We start from the raw sequence: 20159 nt of genomic DNA, 5'->3' as shown, positions 1-20159 counted from the left end.
AGGATAAGAGAGAGATTTTGTTTAAGCATTGTAACCTACAAAATTGCATCAAGTGTTATACATTGCTAGTATGAACAGAATTGTACATGTTTGATCATGGAAGCTAGGACAAATCTTGTTTTTCCAAAGTGACAAGTAAATTATTGTGCTCATTTCAGTAAGCATAGAAAACAGAATGAAAATAGCACACATCCATCATATTTTCAATTTGTTGAAGCTTTCAGTCTTAGTTTCAGTAGCTGTAACAATTTGTAGCCTTGCAAGATTTTTGTGCTAACTGTTGTAACTCTGTAACTCATGTTATTAATTGTAATTTTCTCTTTTTCCAGTTCAGTTGTTTTTCTTAAGGGTTAGACTTTCTTATTATGTTGGCATACTTCTGTCAGCCTTGTAAGATAGTCACAGCAGGCACAGAATTTGGCAGCACTGGTGTGGTGATAAAGAGCGTACATGCAGCGCATCTATTGTGCAGACTGGTCATTGCAGTTTAATTGTGACTAGAAGTCATCAGTCAGCCTGTTGGATACATAGCTATAAGTATGTGTTGTCTGTGTCTGTCCTCTACAGAGATATTTATTTTCAGTTGTTGTTGACGGATGTTTGAATAAGCTTCAGCTGATAGTGGGTTGCAGTAATGAGTCCATGTCCCGAGTGACTCTTCCTGATTCCAGACAACCAGGTGATATGTGGCTCCTCTGGAGCTTCTGAACTGAAGCCTCTCCTTGGTCATATAGAGACCTGTGTCTAGCTTCCATCCCTGTGTCCTACTGATCGCAGGTGAGATATGGTCCTGGTACAACATCTATGTTGAGTTTGTGCTGGACGCGCAGTTCACATTCATTAACACAGGCATGCTAGATAAACTCACTCAATAACTTTTAAAGAGGCTGTCTGCAGATAGCAGAAGGGAAAAGTAAAGGGTGAACAAACCAGCCTCTGCTGTTCAGCGTGTTTACTTGTGCGCTTGTTTAAAGTCAGTGGAATATTGACTTCTGGGAAAATTTGCACCAAATGGGTTTAGTACACTTTATACCAGTAGAGTGTGAAACTACAGACTTTTCGACATGTGGCTCCACAGTTCTGTAATATATGGTATTTCCTCCACTTCAAGTTGCTGTTGCACAGTGGACAGACCAAGTGCATGGCAGCACACTTTTTTGGCTGTGATTACTTGCATTATTTGGGTTTCATCACACACTAAAGCTCGATGCTGATAGGACATTCTAAATTGGAATCAACAAAACTTTGGCCAGTGTGCGCTGCCTCCACCAACGACAAAGGAGGTACATCACCATTCTGCATGGAGGCCGCATTAACAAAAGTCAAGCTAATGTCCTTGTGTACCAGAGATAAGTTATATTTTAGTGAAAGTCAACGCTTTATAAGACAGCATTATTAGTAAATTACGAGGTTATTGGTGAGAGCATGGCATTTATTAATGCACTAGACTGAAAGATAACTGCTGCTATCAGCTTTTGGCTTTTGACTTTTTCATGCTCCAAACTATTATTATATCAACATTTAAAAACCCCTGTTGGTCCAACCTATTACACACCACACTGCTGTAACACTGCTCAAAGGTCTCTCATGAGGTAATGAATATATGAAGTCAGCAGTGGCTGTTGACCTGTGACACTGTCATAAACGCCTTGACTCTAAATGAAATGCTCCAGAGGATTTGTAGGCATGTATGAATCAGCCCAATAATGTCCTTTGGTCTGTGGTGCATTATTTAGATAGTAGATCAATAATAACAAACAATAATAAATTAAACTAGAAATTCTTGGAGAAATTATGAATGTGCCTGTACTTGGTGGTCGTGTACTTCACTCCTCACGTTACAATGTGTAAAGGACGTTACTTTCAATTTCATTCATGTTGTAGAAAGTTAGACACTGTGATGAAGAAACGGCAACATTAACTGTGTTCAGACAGAGCAGCAATAAACTCTACCAGTAACAGAAAACTGACTGGAGATGGGACACTGCACGTCACGCATGAACGTCGTCACTACTATTAGTGAAAAGACATCAGTTGAAGTAAATCACTGTAAAAAATTTTCTCAGTCGAAGAACAAAGTAAGTCAGTTGAAAATTTTCTGAGTAAAGGTGTTACTGCGTCGTTACATTTCAAAAATGGGGTTGGAGGGGTAAAACATGTTACAGGTGATAATAATGATATATGATAAAACTATAAATTAAAGAACATCTTTAGTTTACCAGATATATCAGTTCCCAGGTGAGAACGTCAACAAAATCAGCCAATTAATTGTAGTTAGGCACTTTGGAGCCTGAGCATACACCTGATAATTACTTTATACTCAGTTGGCAATTTATTATTAAAATAGTTTTAGACAGTTGTTGTTCCGTTGATCACTTTGGAGGATGTAGTGTATATTACATCATACAGGAGTGTTTTCTGTTATTTCCTACCTTTAGTGATTAAAAAGTGTTGTGTGTGTGTGTGTGTGTGTGTGTGTGTGTGTGTGTGTGTGTGTGTGTGTGTAAACATCAGAGATCAAAGAGTCTCTTAACAAGCTGGTTCAAACCCCTGTGTCTGGCTGGAAGACACAGAACTGACATAGATCTGAGTGTGGATTTGGCTTGGTGAGCCCCTCAACGACTGCTATTTGTGAAAAAAAGAGGTGGAAGGGACTCCCATTGTTTGGGGCTCATGTTCAAAGTCTCTGTGCTAAGGTAGACACATATAATGAAACAGGACAAATTTTTAACTATTGAGGAAGCCATGACGTGTGAAGATGGAAAATGTGGCCGAGTTAAACAAATATTTTTCAGAGGAGTTCTAGAGCTTCTCACACTGTAGCAATGATGTCATCCACTTTAGCCTCGAACACTTCGTGCAAACACACACATTATAAACAGAAAAAAGTAGGAAGGAAGTAGGAATAAAATGCCTTAAAATGTGAAGAGTAATGATGATGAAAGATGAACTGAATCCTAAACATTTATAAACTTCAATTTAATGCTCAAGTAGTTTAATTTCAAAGATGTAGAAGTTTAAAGGATTTGAACATTGTCTCCATTCAATATTGTAATTGCAGAAAAACTTATTTTCAAAAATTAATGAATAATATCAAAAAGTTGAAAGTAAGAATAGATCTCCTTAAGAAGCTGAAAATTTGTGATAGTTGAACGGTTTATATATCACAAAAGTATGCAGGAGTAGTTAACAACCCAAGGAAATTAAAAGGAGGATTTGGAATATACCACCAGTGGAGCAGGTTGAAGTGTGTGTGTGTGTGTTTTATCTGCATCTGTCTGCCTGTCTGTGTCTGCCTGCCTGTCTTTCCATCCGTGTACCTCCCTGCTTTCTCTGTATTTATGTGTGTTTCTGTGTCAGTTAGATGAACAAACTGAAATAAACTGCTGAATGCTTCCTGACTACAACTGGGACTGAAACATTTCCAAGTGAAAACAGTTCAGAGGTGTGTAAATCATTTTCTGTGTTTAGTGTTGGAGCAGTCTGTAGCGGGATTTTGATAGAAATGTCAGTTAAGTCGTTCATAAACACCACAGATATCAGAGGATTCCCTAATCAGGTAATTTAACCTAGCTGTGTATGCCATCCCTGCACTCAGAGGTTGCCATGGTGACACTGCTGTCCGTCTGTCTTGCTTCTTCCTTTCTTTATCTTTGAAAAAGGTAGCACCTGGAAAACACTTCTTAAAGGTAATCCACCAATAAGAATGACCTCCAAAAAGTAGTCCACCAATTAGCATATATGTAATGTGGAGTCAGTTAGATTTCAAACTAAAATTAACAGCCAAATGTTTCCTGAATGAAACTGTCTATCTGGCCCTTCTGTCTGTCTACCTTTGTCTCTGTGTGTGTGTGTGGTGTGTGTGTGTGTGTGTGTGTGTGTGTGTGTGTGTGTGTGTGTGTGTGTGTGTGTGTGTGTGTGTGTGTGTGTGGGGTGAGTGAGTAAGAGAGAGTCTGGCTGTTGAAGACAGAGTTGAAATTATTATACATCCGATAATCTACAGAGCAAGCTGAACTTTTGATAGTTGAATGGTTTCTGTACGAAAAAGTATGAAGGAGTAGTTAGATTTGCTTCATTCAGCAATACCACGCAAATTTAAACGGATTGGTCGTTTTTCAACCTGACAACAACATATAGTGAGATTGCTTCATTCAGCAATCCCACCAACTAGACAATGCAATTTCCCGAGAAATTGCGGTGGGATTGCTGCCTCTGCCGAAGCTGAAGAGACAAATCTCAAGCTGTGCTTCATTGTTAAATGCCAGTAACTAACCTGCCACTAACTCTGTCTGTCTGTGTTAGTCTTGCGTAATGGCTAAAAAGTGTAAGCTGAGGTCAATGTGACCTTGACCTTTGACGTTTGACCACCAAAGTCTAATCACTTCATCTGTGAGTCCAAGTGGACATTTGTGCAAAATTTGAAGGCATTCCCTTGAGGAGATCTGGAGATAATGCATTCACAAGACCAAAATCATGATTTGTGAGGTCACTGTGATCTTGACCTTTGACATTTGATCACCAAAACCTAATTATTTCATCCTTGAGTCCAAGTAAACGTTTGTGCCAAATTTGAATTCCCTCAAGGTCTTCTGGAGATATTATGTTTACAAGGCCAAAACTGTGTGTTTTGAGGTCAGCCTCTTGAACTTTGACCCCCCAAATCAGTTCATGCTTGAATCTAAGTGAACAACAGTGCCAAATTGGAAGAAGTTCTGTCAATGTGTTACTAACATATCTTGTCCACCAGAATGGGACATTTGTCCTTATGGAAGGACATACAACCTGCAACCAATATGTCTCCGGCTCTGGCTGTCGCCAGTGAGGAGGCATAAAAGTTGCTAAATGTCAGTCAAATGACAGACATCGCATCATTCAGAATAGTAGTGTTATTTTGTTATTCTTGCAACAGAAAAGTGTTATACACTGCTGCTGAACACGCAGTCCTGTGCTTATGTTAGGATGTTTGTTTTGCAAATGTGGAATCTACCACTTCCTTTTTTAACAATGGTATTAGTTCACATACACGAGCAGTGATGTCTTATACTAAACCATTGTGCTCTTAGGGTGTTGAAGGTGGTGAGAGAAACAACCCTACATTAATGACACTTTTTATTCTTGGATTTTAGTGTGTAGGCTGTATGTTTGAAAGGTTGTCGTGATTAGAGGTTTACTACAAGTTTTATATAGTCAACAAGACTTTTGCATCACTTTCTCTTACAGTGTGCTGTGGGTTGGCAAACATTGTGCTCGCTGATACACATGGGTTTTTTGTGTATTTTTGGTGTGCACATTGTTGATTTCCATTATTACATCAGTGGCACGTTAATGATTGAGACTATTATCAACTACTAAGTTTGAAACTTAAACTAATCTGATTTCTATGCATTCTATACATTGGCTGTACCTATTTTTGGAAAGAGTATTTGTTATGAGTAAGCAATATTGAGAAAGTCTCCCCACTTCTATCATTTGTTCACTGTTTGCCATAGTTTGTAGTCTATAAGATCATTGTGTGAGGCCCTTATGTTCCAGTGACAGCCTCTCCCACACCCATGGCCTACATGCAAATCAAAATGCAATGAAACTGGACCTTTGAACGATCTCATGTCCCACCTGGTTTTGGTTTGATGGGTGAATTGTGCAGCAGCATTTAACTCTTGTCCACTGGAATTGTATGGCCTCTGAGGCAAGTTAACATGGCTGGCTGTGGTCGGACATTGTTGTTCGGTTAATCTACTCAATACAGGAATCTGGGTTTACTGATTTGTTGAAATTATGCATATAAACTATGTTTCTAAAAGAGATTTAGGCAAACGTACCAGAGAATTTCCACTTAATGAAATAGTAAAATGTTTAGAGTAGAGGAAGAAGTAAATCATTATAGAACAAGATGGTGATAGCAGTGAAAATATTTCACATCATCAGATCTTATATCAGATCATGTCCCAGGCCTCTCAACAGAGCTAAAGGTGGTGGCTCTTCTGTTTCTTCCTCAGTTTGCTCTCCCGCGAACCTCAGCAATGTCAGTCTGTACATGGTTCACCTGAGCAATAATGCCAGGTACACGATTATTGATCTGTACCTTAGCACCTTCCCAGAGGCCCCTCCTTTTGGTTTCACCCTCCACACACTGAATGTAGTGCCACACAAGTAGCATGTGACTGCATTGGCATCAAGTGACAGACCTTAAAAAGAGTGCTGACACCCTGTCCACCAGCTGAGCTGAATGGAGTGTACTGTGACTCTGAAAGACCTGTGAGATTTAATAGGACAAATCAAACCTACCATGACGCTCTTGCAGCAGTGGAGCAAGTGACACCTGTCTCTTGCCTGATACTTGCCAACCACCAGTTTAGCAAACCTGTGTTAAGCAGAAGTTGCTCAATTATGTAAAGTGTTTCTCTTGACACAGAATGCTTCATCACAAAAAAAACAAGTACTCTGCTACTCTTCCTGTGTGTAAAGGTGAGCACAGGCAACCAGAAACACTTGTAGTTTGTCTCCTGGGAGCTCTCCAATGTAACCTCTTAAATTATCTGAGTTTGTGCTGGATATAGTTCCAGGGCCTAAATATGCACTTCAGCCGGCATCACGTAACTGCATCGTAAGGGGATACGCGTTTTACTGAAGCAGTAAGTGTTCCTCTAGTTCCTTAAGTAAGCCTTGAATTGCTATGAGTAAACAGCCAACAGGAAGTTATTTCATTACCCAACCCCTTCCCTGAGCCCCTGGGATCTGAGCTGAACAAATGTGAGATTGGATCGGATACTTTTGGTACATTTCCTGGCAATTAGACCAGTATCATTATTTCAACAACCAAACTTGGCCATTGGAATGGCCTCGACATCCCGGACATTCTGTGGCTGGTTAAAAAAAGATTTTTCTAATTAAATTCATTTTTTATTTGAAGGATTCAGTATTGATTCTTAAAATCCTCAGATCGGTGGTTACTTGTTGTAAATGGCTCAGTTAGGGCTGTAGTTGTCTGCCATTAAAAACGGTCACTATACCCCATTTATTAGTACTGACATTTCTTTTAAAATAAGAGCCACATTTCCTATGAGTTTTGTTGCAGCACTGCCCTGACCCCTGTCCATGACTTACTGACAAAGCACATCCATGAAGCAAAATATGGTATTATTTCACTTACACAGCCAACAGTTAGGGCAAGCTCATGAACACCACGAAGCCAGTCTGTAAAATATGCTTTAAAGTTAACCGCACTGTGAGTAGTTACAGGATATGTGGACCCAGTGCAGTTCACGGGATTGTCATGATGAATGGATGGTTAGTTGACTCTGGCTATCTCATAGCAAATCTAGAGATTGCTCCCACAAGAGTGACTGAAAAAGACTGCACACTAACCTGAGTTCTGTTTGTGTTTGTTGAAGAGGTATTATCTCTGTCGACGAGATGCAGGGCTGTGGAAGTTGAGTGAACAGTGTGTGGATTCCCAGAAATTTCCCAGTTCCCAGAATAAATTATGAGAAGCGCTTTACGCAACATCTGTATTTATCTGATGGAGTGTAATCATCAAGACAAGAATCGCTTCAAACTGAAATTAACTGATTCTGGACTTTGTGGATTAAAATTTGAATCAAATTCAGAGAGCAGTGTTGATATCCAGCCCTAAATGTCATAATTCATGTTATCTTAAAATTCCAGATGATTTCCAAACTGACATGCATCCAAATTCAGAGTTGCTAGAATATTACTCAGTCAGGGCAGTACACAGATTTAGCAAAGCTCTGGAGTAAAAGCTTTAAAGTGCTGACTGCTATGTCATACAGCAGCAGTTTGTACCACAGATCACTAGTTAAATGTCAATGGGTCCTTGTATAGTCCTTTCTCTCCAGTGGTTTTTGTTCTTTGCATCTGCAAACATGAACAAGACAAGCTTTGCCACTGATATCTAGAAATCTTGTTGAACCAACTTTATTTGATGCCTTGTGGGCTCTGTTTAAAGAGGCTTATTAGAGATGCAACACAACATATTCAGTCTAACTATAAATTGGAAGTTGCTAATTCACATATAAATGTATACATTTATTTAATTTTAAATGAAGGTAAAACATTTGTTTTGCTTTGTCATTGGATATACTAGTTAATACATGTTTACTACAGTATATCTATATACTTTGCCTTAGACAAATAAAAGATGCAGCTATTTCTTAGCTCTAGAAGCTACAAAATAGTTACTTATTTTCATTTATTCAGTCATTTCACAATCCCATCCAATACATTTTTTTTATTACTCTTAGGTCCTTTACCTTAAGACCCAAGTGTAATCCCTTTCAGTATGTCTTATGCAGAATGAACGTACGGCCAAAACAAAAAATCAGTTCCCAGTGTCAGCTGATTCTCAGTGATTGCTGTGAATCCATTGCACAGAAGCACTTACCTACTACTTCCTCTTTGCAAAGGAGTTTACTCATCACTTCCTGTCTTATGTTCTCAGAAGTCTATCAGTAAGATCCATATGATAATGCAGCCATCCTTGCTCAGCTACTTCAATTCTCCACCCTGTCATGCTACCTCTTTTGAGAATCCTCCATGGAAACAGACCCTGCATCTTATAACTAAGCTTTTGTCAGATTTCTACCTGCTGCTTCATTTTACTTTGACTTGTATGTCACATTTTTAGACCTTTCATAATGTTTGTTGACATTGCAGCCAAAAATCAGTTCAGCCCACCCTAAGTCAAGTCAATTTTATTTATATAATTGAATATCACATGTCACAATTTTCTTCAAGGGGCTTCACGCTCTCTATAGCATACTGCACCCTCTAAATTTAAACCCTTGTTTCTGATGAAAAATTGAAGTAACCTCAGGAAAAGCATCAGAGGAGGGATCCCACTTCCACATCCCTGAGATGTTGCAGCATGTTGCAACCTACCATCAACCATGCAACCTGTCCAAAAGGTGCTGCATTAAATGTGCTGCCATCCCCTCTGTTCAGGGTTTTATTGTCAGGTTGCAAATCATGAGTTATTTCCTGCTTTTCATTCTAGTATCATTCTAGTGTTCATTTTTGTCAGCTATTTTTAGATTAAGTCTTAGTCCTGAGAGAATAAGTCTGTATTAGTTTTAGTCATATTTAGCCTTTTTCAAGACAATTTTTAGTTGACTACAACTCTGGATATTTTAGTGTTGTTTTTGTTACAGAAAACTATAAACATTTTAGTCTTTCTTTAGTCATCAGAAGACTAGTTGACAAAATGTTGTGAACATCTAGTTTTAGTCAAGACTAAGAATGACAATTTCAGTTAAACTTCAGCAGATAAAATTTCACCCAACTGATTTTTGGCCAAAAGAAAAATAAAATGTAAACACCATACACTGTTGTGGTACTGCTGAGGTCTGCTCAGCTAAAGTGAGCTGGCCAGCTACAATGTATGGAGGCCATTCCAGCCCACAGATTGTGTGTTTCTTGTTACAGTCATAAATGGGTCAGAATCACTCTGTGTTTTAAGTCATCATATTTAAAAACAAGAGTAACAAAATGTACAGTGTGTCTGAACTTAAGTGTCTGATTAACTTACCAACTGCTCTCTGAAGAGGTCCTTCGCCCTTTCTCTGAGATGCACCATTAAGCTAGAGATAGCAATCTCTCTCCTCCTTTCTCCAGACTTATTAAGAAAAAAAAAAAACAAGTTACACTTCTTCCCCATTAGCATGAGTTTTTAATAATTACATCACTGGAAAAAAGGCTGAAGGAAGAGGTTTATGAGGCCTGGACTGATAATAACAAACCCTAACGGTACAATAACAGATCTCTACTGTGTTTTATAATAATCAAATAATAAATTGATAATTGAAAAAAATCCACTTTCTTTCAAATAGGGAATAAGGTTGATTTTATCTTAAATGAATAATGTTACACTTATTCATACCTCTAGCAGCATGTTCCTTTGCATCAAATCATCATTATTGCAGCCCTTCTCTTGACGACAACAAGGACATTATTTTCAGGGTGTATTGGTCCAGTTTTGCCGTGAAGGCTTTCTCCAGGTTAACAGTGGTAATCATTCCCTATCCATTGTTTATCTGTATAAAAATAGGACAAATAGCAAGGTATTATTAGTAAATGTAGAAAATTATTATTATTATCAAGAATGAGCTAATGGACACATGAATTCCCCCTAGGGGGATAAATAAAGTGTCTGTCTGTCTGTCTGTCTGTCTGTCTGTCTAAACAAGTACATCTAACAAACTTGTAGTACTGTTGTAGTAACTTGTTGTAAAAGCTATTGATTTTAAGTTGTACTCACTAACACCATGAATCATTTCTTAGATCATATTTTTGTGTACTTTAAGAAAGATGTGAGCCCTGATCTAAGTGACTGCAGCCTTTGCCAATTGCCTCAGTTCCTCTGTGGATTTGGGCTGTCTCAGTTTCTTATGTCATTTTATGTAATCCCAGACTGAGCAGCACCAAAATAAAGTTCACGTTTATCTCATCAGAAGGGTTTGTCCTCCATACACACAGCTTGTCAGGCCCAGCACTACATTGTCATGACGGGCTCCACTTTGATCACTTTAAGCTATAATTTGTCAGCCTCAGCTTATATGCTATAAAGGCCCTGACATTTGGATGATTGATTGGATGATCAAGAGCTGTGGTTGTTATGAGCCATTTCAGTGGGATCTGAAAAGACTTTTGTTGTCACATGGGTGGCCTATTGTGTATGTAAAAAGCAAAAAGCCTTTTGTGTGGCTTTCTGCGAACATGGAGGAGGATTCGTAGACCACCCATGTAAACAGGCCTCAATGGGTATCACCATCACCTTCAACAGTTAATGTTAACAATTAACTTAATCAAGATTTCAGTAGCTTTGTTTTCAGTTCAATTTTAATCTATGCAGTCAATAAAACCCATATATAAGATGCAATGGGGATATATAATTGAATATGTCTGTGTGAGCCCTGATCTGAGCCTGGAGAGGATTGTTCATCTCAATTCAAGTATGAAATTCACTTAAATATTTACTTACATTGTCTGCCAATCTCTTTTTGGCTTCTGATGGGTATGAATATTAATAACTTGGATCATTTTCAACAGTTAGTCTGTCACATGATTTTCTATAAGAGCACAAAATGAAGACTTTCCTTTGCCGCCATCTCAAAATTTTAATAATATCTGATTACATTAATATGTGGGACTCCAAAAATCAGATTCTGTTTCAGTGACTGTCAGACTTCTCAGGATTTTTCAGTTTCATCACATGAATTTAGCTTCATTGCAAAAGGTGTCTCTTCTTTTGTTTTCGTTTCCCATATGAATATAGCAGTCAGCACCCCCCTTCCTACTCCATTCTGGAGTAGTTCACAGTCAATTTCACATAGTTCACATTGTCTTTATTTTTAAGAAAGAGCTGTAGGGTTTTTTAGCGGGCTTTTACCTTTCCCATATTTATTTGTTCAAGTACACATTTTTAGTTCCTGTGCAATCTCGTTTGTTATAGTAACATTACAGTACTATGGTCTATTTTCAATATACCTTCAAAGTATTCTGCTTGTATTTATACAGAAAATGTGGGAATGAATCATTGTTGTGTTCTGTTGTTAATCAACTTCCTCATGTCCATGACCTAGTGAAAACAGCTCTTAACAGCAGCGGTCCAGCCTTTTTCTTCCAAATACATGGTTTTTTAATTTTAGTATCAGCTTTCCCGTCCATACGGAGTCAAAACTTTATGCTATGCTCTTTCATTCTCAGTTGAATCAGCGACTTCATCCAAAAAAAAAAAAAAAATAGATACGAGAGAAAGTGAGCACATTGAAGTTTTTTGCATATGGTCATTTCATTGTGTCTGCATGGATGTGCATGAGCCACACAGACATCACACTAGTCAACACCAAGCACTGGTGGATGCAGATAACAATGCTGCTCCGACCACAGGGCCTTTCAACTATAGTCTGGCAGCAGCTTTCCCTTTGATGTATTGTTGTGTCTGATTCCACCACTCTGTATTCAGCTTTGTTAGAGTAGTGCCAAATAGCATTTTATCAAGAAACTGTTTTTCTTTCAAATACACTGATATTTTAGTGTCACTTTTTCCCTCTTGCTACTGGGAGAACAATGTGGCAGAGGTACTGTTTTGGTTCCTCAGTTTGGACATGTCCTATGACCATCTTTGGAGGCAGGCCTACAAAGAATGAGGAAGTACAGTTTGTAAGCAGGTTGCAAATCAAGCAGATATATATTTTGATATAGGGAAGACAGAGGAAGGTTGAACAGCATTTATATTCATACACTGCGCAAACTAAAACCACAGGATCCATGATGAAAATCATAAAAGTTGAGTGGAATTTTTCTAGATTCATCTAGATTTTTGAATTGTTGAATTTGAGGCATTTATTTTTTCTTAAGTAACAAGCATCTGATCAGGGGTCATGATGATGAAAATGTCCACCTCCTCCAGATTTGACACATTTCTGTACCCTAGCTTTCTAGAGCTGTTTGTCCTTACAGTCTCTGTTTACCTGAACTCTGACTCACCAGCCATTCCACTGCCCTCCTGTATTTTATCGATTTTAGTCACCTCGGTGTTATGAAAAGGAACGGATGAAAGAAAATGGGCAAGCATCATGATGAAAATCTCTGCTTTCACTGAACAACAAACTTGTGTGCTTCCTCTGAGGTGATGTTTGCTCATTAATCCACACCCCCTCCCTCCTTCCTTCCTTCCTTCCTTCTCTCTCTTTCTCCTCCCTTAGACCTGATCCAGTGCACAAATGAGATGAATGTGAACATCCCTCAGCTGGCTGACACATTGTTTGAAAGGACCACCAACACCAGCTGGGTGGTTGTCTTCAAGTCCCTCACCACCACACACCATCTGATGGTCTATGGCAATGAGGTCAGGACTTGGGTTACAACTGTTCTCCACCTTTGCTCAGCTGAGATTTTTTGTTAAATAACCTGATATCTAATAAACTGTACACTGACATATACAATATGTTGCGTTGTAGCTTGGTATCATCTCGCAGTAGTGCACTAGATGTTGCATGCCTACAAATAGAGTTGTTTATTGCACAACAGTTAGCTGGTTCCCTTATTGGAAACACCACTTGTGCAAGCACACAGAGTTCCTCATACTTTGGTTTTTTTTTTGTTTTGTTGGGTTTTTTTTTTTTTGCAGAGATTTATACAATATCTGGCTTCCAGGAACACACTATTCAACCTCAGCAATTTTTTGGACAAAAGTGGGCTACAAGGTATATTACCAATGCTGTACACACTGTGTAGTAATAAGCATTTGAATACTCAGACAATACTCACCTGTGTCATGACACTCATCATGACCCCCTTACTTCTTTTGTTTGTAATGTAGGCTATGATATGTCAACATTCATAAGGAGGTATAGCCGCTACCTGAATGAGAAGGCTGTGTCTTACAGACAAGTCGCTTTTGACTTCACTAAAGTGAAAAGAGGGTAAAGAACTTTCATTCTATTTTATACATATGTTTTGTGTTGATTTAATGACTTTGACATAATAAGAATCAGCAATGTCCATTAACAATACAAAAGCCAAATGACAGTCAAGACTAGTGTCAGCAGATATCTCAGGAGAGTGTTACATTAGATTTGTTAAAGCATTCTCTTTTTTTTTTTTCTTTCCACAGATCTGATGGATTGATGAGAACCATGAACACAGAGAAACTCCTCAAGACCATACCTATCATCCAAAATCAGATGGATGTGTTACTTGATTTCAATGTGAGTGCTCAGTATTGGCCGCGCTGTTTGACATCTAAATCTATTGCTGATGCTTGTTCCATATATCATATATGTTTTCATTCTTGTGACCCAGTGGGTTTTCAAAATGATGAATTTAAAACTCAACAGCTGCACCTCTCTTCCAGGTCAATGCAAATGAATTGACAAATGGTGTGATCAACGCAGCCTTCATGCTTCTGTTCAAAGATGCAATCCGACTGTTTGCAGCCTACAATGAGGGCATAATCAACCTCCTGGGTAACAACAAGCTTTTGTGTTGTCATAGCCAGATTTACTGTTTGGTCGTTAAGGGTTTCTGTACTGTCCTGTCCATTATAATTGAAGGTGACAGCAGAATCTAATAAAGAGAAGTTGTTCGGCCTGGTGGCTGGACGTATGCGCTATGGGGTGGGGCTCTCAATGACAGACACACAAAAAGGGCAGGTAGAGAGACTGACAAGGTCCAGTCCAAGTGGTGAAAGACTGAATGACTGACTCCAGATATTCTTTCTATTATTTAATACTTTGCACTCAGGCTTGAAAGCAAGGATGTGTTAAGGATGTGGCTTAAAATGAATTTGTAGCAAGGTTTGCGTTCTCTTTTTTTTTTTTTTTTTTTTTTTTTTGCATGATGAGCACTCATTCCTCGGCTTTTACAGGACAAGGCTACCCACCTAGGTTTCACCTTCTTATAGACAAAAGAATATTATCAGTAGGTCTTGTTTTCATACTGTGAAACAGGAAAGATGGCTAAGATCACTTTGTAGTTTGAATCGAAATTGTAGTTCAGTATTCATAAAATTTCAAAGAGGGCTTCAAGTCGGTCTCTGTCTGTCTGCTGAGACTGACAATTTGATCCATATACCCTGTGAAAATATAGTCGGCCATAAAAGTATATTGTGTTTTGAAAATATAAACTTTAAAATGTTGAAGTAAAAGAAAATGATAGTGTCTTAATCATTTTGTTGTGCTCACTCACTTATTTTACCAGAGAAATACTTTGACATGAAGAAAGTCCAGTGCAAAGATGGACTTGACATCTACAAGAAATTCCTGACACGAATGACACGAATCTCAGAGTTCCTCAAAGTTGCAGAGGTAAGTCAGGACCCCAGAGTAGCCAGTTGGGGATTGCAAAGGAGCCTGGTATCATTGAGGGGGGTTGCCTATGTTTTTTTTTTCTCATCCAAATTAGGCCTGCCGATATGCAAAAAAAATCCTATTGTGATTATTTTGGCAGATATTGTAATATGAGTCACAATAACATTTTTACTGAAAAAGCATCTCTGTTGCACCACAATGCTTATGGTGCTAACACTGCAGAACAATGTTGTGAAACATTTTACCTTTATCAAAAAAATTGCAGCTCCTGCAGCTCCTGCAATTTTTTTGCAGCTCCTGTGATTTGGATATTGCACTTGGCCATATCGCATATTTTGATAATATTTTGATTAATTGAGCAGCCCTAATCCAAATTCTAATGGTCCTTGTTCTCTTCCTGCAGCAAGTGGGGATCGACCGAGGGGACATCCCAGATCTGTCTCAGGTAAGCCGAAATGCAAAATCTAAAGATATTACTTTAAATAACATACTGTGCATTAACTTGACACCCATTACCTCTTTGCTGGCTTTCCTCAACTAAAAACCAGAGAATGGCCAAATTTTGGGGAATTGATATTATATACAACATTATTTATATAATGTTGTATATATTTCTAGAATGTATATTGTAGCATGCATTTATTTGCCATGAAAGACCACACACATGCGCTTTCAGGTAGCAAATCATTATCGAATAATGGCTAAAATTAAGATTACTATAAATGTGCAGTAATACCTGCTGCTTTGTCTGCCTTTGAAATACTGTAGTTATTACCATTGGTGCAGGTGTGTCAGTTCACCAAACCACAAGAAAACGGTTTGTTATTTACCCCATTTATCAAGCCATGCAGGTTACATTCCTGTGAACTCAGAATTGATTGATTAGAATTTGGTGGTCAGAGTTCAAAGGTCAAGGTCACTATGACTATATAGAATATGTTTTTGGTCATAACTCAATAATTCATACACTAATAACAGGGTTCCCATGGGGCTTTGATATTCTTGAAATGTCCAATAGGATAAATCAATTAAGTGATGACATTTGTATCCCAAAGGTCAACTTCACTGTGACATCGCAATGTTCTCGAAAACACGTCTGGCCATTATTCAATGATAACTCAGGAACAGAAGGGGAGGTTGTGATCATATTTCACATTTGATCAAATACTGAAGTGGGGACACTGATCTTGGGTGCATGTAAACTGCAACTAGGGCTGCGGCTATTATATTATTATTTTAGTAATTGAGTAATCTACCGATTATTTTATCGATTAATCGAGTAATCGGATAAGAACTACTTTTGTCTTATTAAAGAGCAATATAAAAAAGAGAAAAGAAGACAGGTCTCTTCAATTGGACAACTAATTTGTTTCCTTTTTAAGAAAAATATAAATTTTTGTTGCTTACATTGCATACAATATAATCTGTCAAAACTAAACCCATTTAGTGCATTGAAGTGCCATATTACATTCCCGCCATTTGAAGCGGTCGCACATCGCAGCAAATTTGCTCACCGCCACGGGCGGGCCTTTAACGAAAACTGAAAAGGTCTTTACTGTGGAATTGCACTGGTCTGAAGATCAGAATAAACCAACAATGATCTTTGAATTGGACAATATGTCACAGACATAAAGCCACTTCCTGTTTCATATTTAAATCACCACCAGAGCCACACCCTTCAGTGAAAACTCAATATTGATATCCATGAAGCATCAGCATCTTCAACAAATTATTTTCTGACCCTTTTTTTGAGCGCCAAGTCAATTCACTAGGAATAATAAATGAAAAAGTGAATCATAATATCACGTTACCATGAAGTGGCTCTATGAGTATTACTAAATATGGATATACAGGTCTGTTCAGGAGTCTTATCATATGTATAAGCCATGGGACAGTTTGGACCATGCAAACTAGAGTTATAACGAGTTGAATCGATAGAAATTCACCACGCCGTAGCGGGCGGGTCCTACAGTGAAAACTCAAAACCTTTGTAATTTAACTTCACAAAGGCCTTAAGATGAGAGCCACTGATCATCATGTCGATCGGATGAATTCCCTAGGAGGAGTTCGTTAAAGTACGACAGCTGAAAATGGTGACAAAATTAACCAAAAGTGTACTATATTCAAAATGGCGGACTTACTATTGAATTTAGCTTATGGGTCCAAGAGACTTTTTTGTAGATCTCCATGCGATACACATGCCTACCAATTTTCATACATCTAGGTGAATCCTGCTGCGGGGGCTACCGTGAAACATGACATTCTTCTGTTGGCGAACCATCGAAATTTGCCACGCTGCCACGGACACGGCGTACAACAACCCTGAAAAAGCTTCGCAATTTGACATCACAAATGTCTTACGATGATGTGAACCCAATTAGGAGTCGATCAGATTAAAACTCTAGGAGGAGTTCATTAAAATACGAAGTCTGAAAATGATGACAAAATAAGCAAAACTTGCACACTAAATTAAAAATGGCAGACTTCTGGTTGGGTTTAGCATATGGGTCCAAGAGGTTTTTTTTGTAGTGCTCCAGGACGTTAACATGCCTACCAGTTTTCATACATCTAGGTCAAATGTGCTGCTGTGGCCTCTTCGTTGAAATTTTCAAGGGGGCGCCGTTGAGTCATTTTGCCATGCCCATGAACGACTCCACTTGCTTTAACCGAGTTAGGGGACGTCGGATGCATGGACCAAATATCGTGGGGGTAGGAGTGCACCCCTAGACCCTCAAAAATCCCCAAAGTCAATAGGGGGCGCTATAGAGCTGACATGCCACGCCCATGTCCAATTCTGTTGTCAAAAAGACTTTTCACGAATACAAACTTGCCTGCCAAGTTTCGTGAGTTCGCACTCTTTGGTGCTTGGGCCCTAATAATCTTTGCAAAAACACTAGGTTCCTTGCACCTCCGGTGCCATGGCCCACTGGGCCCTGGCACATTCAGTGCTCGAGCCCTAATAATATTGCATTGCTTTGGTAAGTTAACTCGGTAAGCTTAACCTAACTACAGCTCAGACATAATGTAAACCTTAGCTGTCTTCTTGGAACACTTTCTGGCATTTCTAAGAGGCCAAAAAATGTTCTGGAAGGATAATTTCTCCTGGATGAGGCAGATAGTGTGTGTGTGTGTGTGTGTGTGTGTGTGTGTGTGTGTGTGTGTAAGCAAGCCTTTACACTCAAGCATGTGGTGGTTGCAGTGAAGAAAAGTGAGCATATTAACATGCTCAGAACTGAGGGCCCTGCGCTTTGATGCAATGTTTCCTGCTGCAGAAAAAAGATGCTCTGATTGTGTGGATGTTGCTGGAATACAGAGCAGGGACTTTGCCAGCTTTGCCAGTGTTAGATAATGTGCTGCATTTGTTTTCCACCATGAAAGTGGATTATCTTTCTTGGACAGGGGATGTTCTCCAAAATACATCATGACCTCCTGCTGCACAGTTTGGTTTAACTGCTGCTCCTCATCTTCTTCATCACTAGGGCTGGAGTCTGATCCCAGTATGTTGTTGAGAAATGATGTTATACCCTTGACATGTGTGACTGGGTTGTCTTGTGCTGCCATGGCTTGTACTGTGGTTTGGACCTTGAATGTTCATCAGCAGGCAAGAACTTACATTTTCTAAACCTAGGATCCAAAGCAGCAGCTATTAGGACTGTGTTTGGAGATTCAGGTTGAAACACTGATAAACCTTGCCATCTTGCTGTGATCTGCTCTGCCACACCTTACTGGTGCAGTCTCACCAGGAAGTACTCACGTCTTGAACCAGTATTCGATGCGGCGTGCCCATTTGCTGCTGCTTAGCCTCTTCTTAAAGTGCTCAACTAGACATCTTGCAGCAGCCACACACTTGGAAATAGCTTGGTGATTCTTCAGAGCGCTTTGCACAACCAAGTTCCTGGTGTGACCTGCACATCGCACTGATGCCCTTTCATGCTTTTCTGCCAAAATTTTCACGGCTGCTGTCACATTGGCACCGTTGTCATGAACAACAGCTTTGATTTTTTTCTTGTGGAATGTCGAATGTGGCTATAACATCCTCAAGCCACTCTGCAATATTTTGAGCCATGTGTCCCTCCTCAAGGGGCATCGTTGTCAAGCCGTGGGACTCCATCTCCCAATCCTCCCCAAGAAAGTGACACGTCACCCCAAGATACGCCTCAGTAGCAGCACTCATCCAAATGTCACTTGGGAATGCAATGCTGTCAGTCTCCTTAAGAATGTTCTTCAGCTTGCCTTTGATTTCCTCATACCTTTTTTCCATCATTTTTGTGAAGTAGGTTCTTGAAGGAAGTGTGTACCTGGGACTGAAAGTGGAAATCATCTTCTTAAATCCTTCATCCTCCACCATGGACACTGGGCGCATGTCTGTTACAATCATGTTCAAAATGCTGTCTGTGAACTCAGCTGCTTGCTCAACTGAACATGGTGCTGCCGTCCGTACAAAACTGTCCATACAATGCTGTGATTTACTGAAAAATTGGAGAAATAATATTGAAATTTATTACTAGGCTTTAAATATCATACTGTAAATTCATAAGACTGGCTAATGTACTTTTATTAAATATGCTGAAGGATTGCCCTACACCTGCTGACGCTACAAACTGCAGTCAAATATTATTTTGTTTTGCTTATATTTTGTTTAGTAGGGTGTCATTATGAGGTGCGTGCGTGTGTGTATGAGAGTGAGTGAGTAAGAGAGAAGGGCATGTTCTTGAGCAAAACTTAGCTAACAGAGGTACATCATAACTAGCCACCACAGGTTCTTAATTAGCCATTACGTAAAACCAACATGCATTCGTTACTAGCATTAACTAGCCCATACTACCAAATGTCGTTAACTGCACCTTATGTCAGGTCCGCTCTGTGACGTGGATGCATAGACTGGATGCTTTCTAGTGAGGTGACGTCGTGCTATTGTGGTAGGTAGCTCCATTTTACAATGGACACACTGTACGGAGTTGTCGGGTTTTTTGAGCTTGTAATGATCCCAAACTTTAGACAGTTTCTGTCGTTTTCTCTGGCCTGTCTCTTTGCCTCGCATCTCACTAGTTTCGATCTCTTTGTCCATTTTCCTAACTGCTCCATCAAACCGCGTCTACCTTCACTCACGTATCAACAGCGTAAGTAAATGACTTTGGCATAAGCAACTGGTGGAAGACTGTTGTGCAACAGTAATAATCATTCGTGCAGACTTGACGACTGGGCCCTCATATGGATTAAACGAAGCTTCAATGCAAAGAATTTGCCTCGATTAATTTTATTAATCGAGTATCTCAAAGAATCGTTTCAGCCCTATCTGCAACTGGACTGGTTGGCGGAAGGATACAACAA

General features: G+C 39.2%; 1 protein-coding gene across 8 annotated transcripts in view; it reads left to right on the top strand.

Annotated features, from left to right (window-relative positions):
* LOC111222189 (phosphatidylinositol-binding clathrin assembly protein-like) overlaps window positions 1-20159 on the top strand; it is a 49091-nt gene that overhangs the window by 8615 nt on the left and 20317 nt on the right. For 7 of the 8 annotated variants that reach the window (XM_022745804.1, XM_022745801.1, XM_022745800.1 and 4 more), the window contains 7 exons: window positions 12723-12865; window positions 13148-13223; window positions 13340-13442; window positions 13634-13727; window positions 13874-13985; window positions 14719-14825; window positions 15232-15273. In XM_022745804.1, the coding sequence (XP_022601525.1) occupies window positions 12723-12865; window positions 13148-13223; window positions 13340-13442; window positions 13634-13727; window positions 13874-13985; window positions 14719-14825; window positions 15232-15273 (677 nt within the window). Of the gene's footprint in view, window positions 1-12226; window positions 12304-12722; window positions 12866-13147; window positions 13224-13339; window positions 13443-13633; window positions 13728-13873; window positions 13986-14718; window positions 14826-15231; window positions 15274-20159 lie in introns of those variants that run through there. The other variant, XM_022745805.1, reaches the window with a different exon arrangement.

The sequence above is a fragment of the Seriola dumerili genome, unplaced genomic scaffold (assembly GCF_002260705.1).
Source record: "Seriola dumerili isolate Sdu_G_001 unplaced genomic scaffold, Sdu_1.0 BDQW01000091.1, whole genome shotgun sequence".
NCBI classification, from domain to species: domain Eukaryota; kingdom Metazoa; phylum Chordata; class Actinopteri; order Carangiformes; family Carangidae; genus Seriola; species Seriola dumerili.
This window is presented reverse-complemented; position numbering and strand designations above follow the sequence as displayed.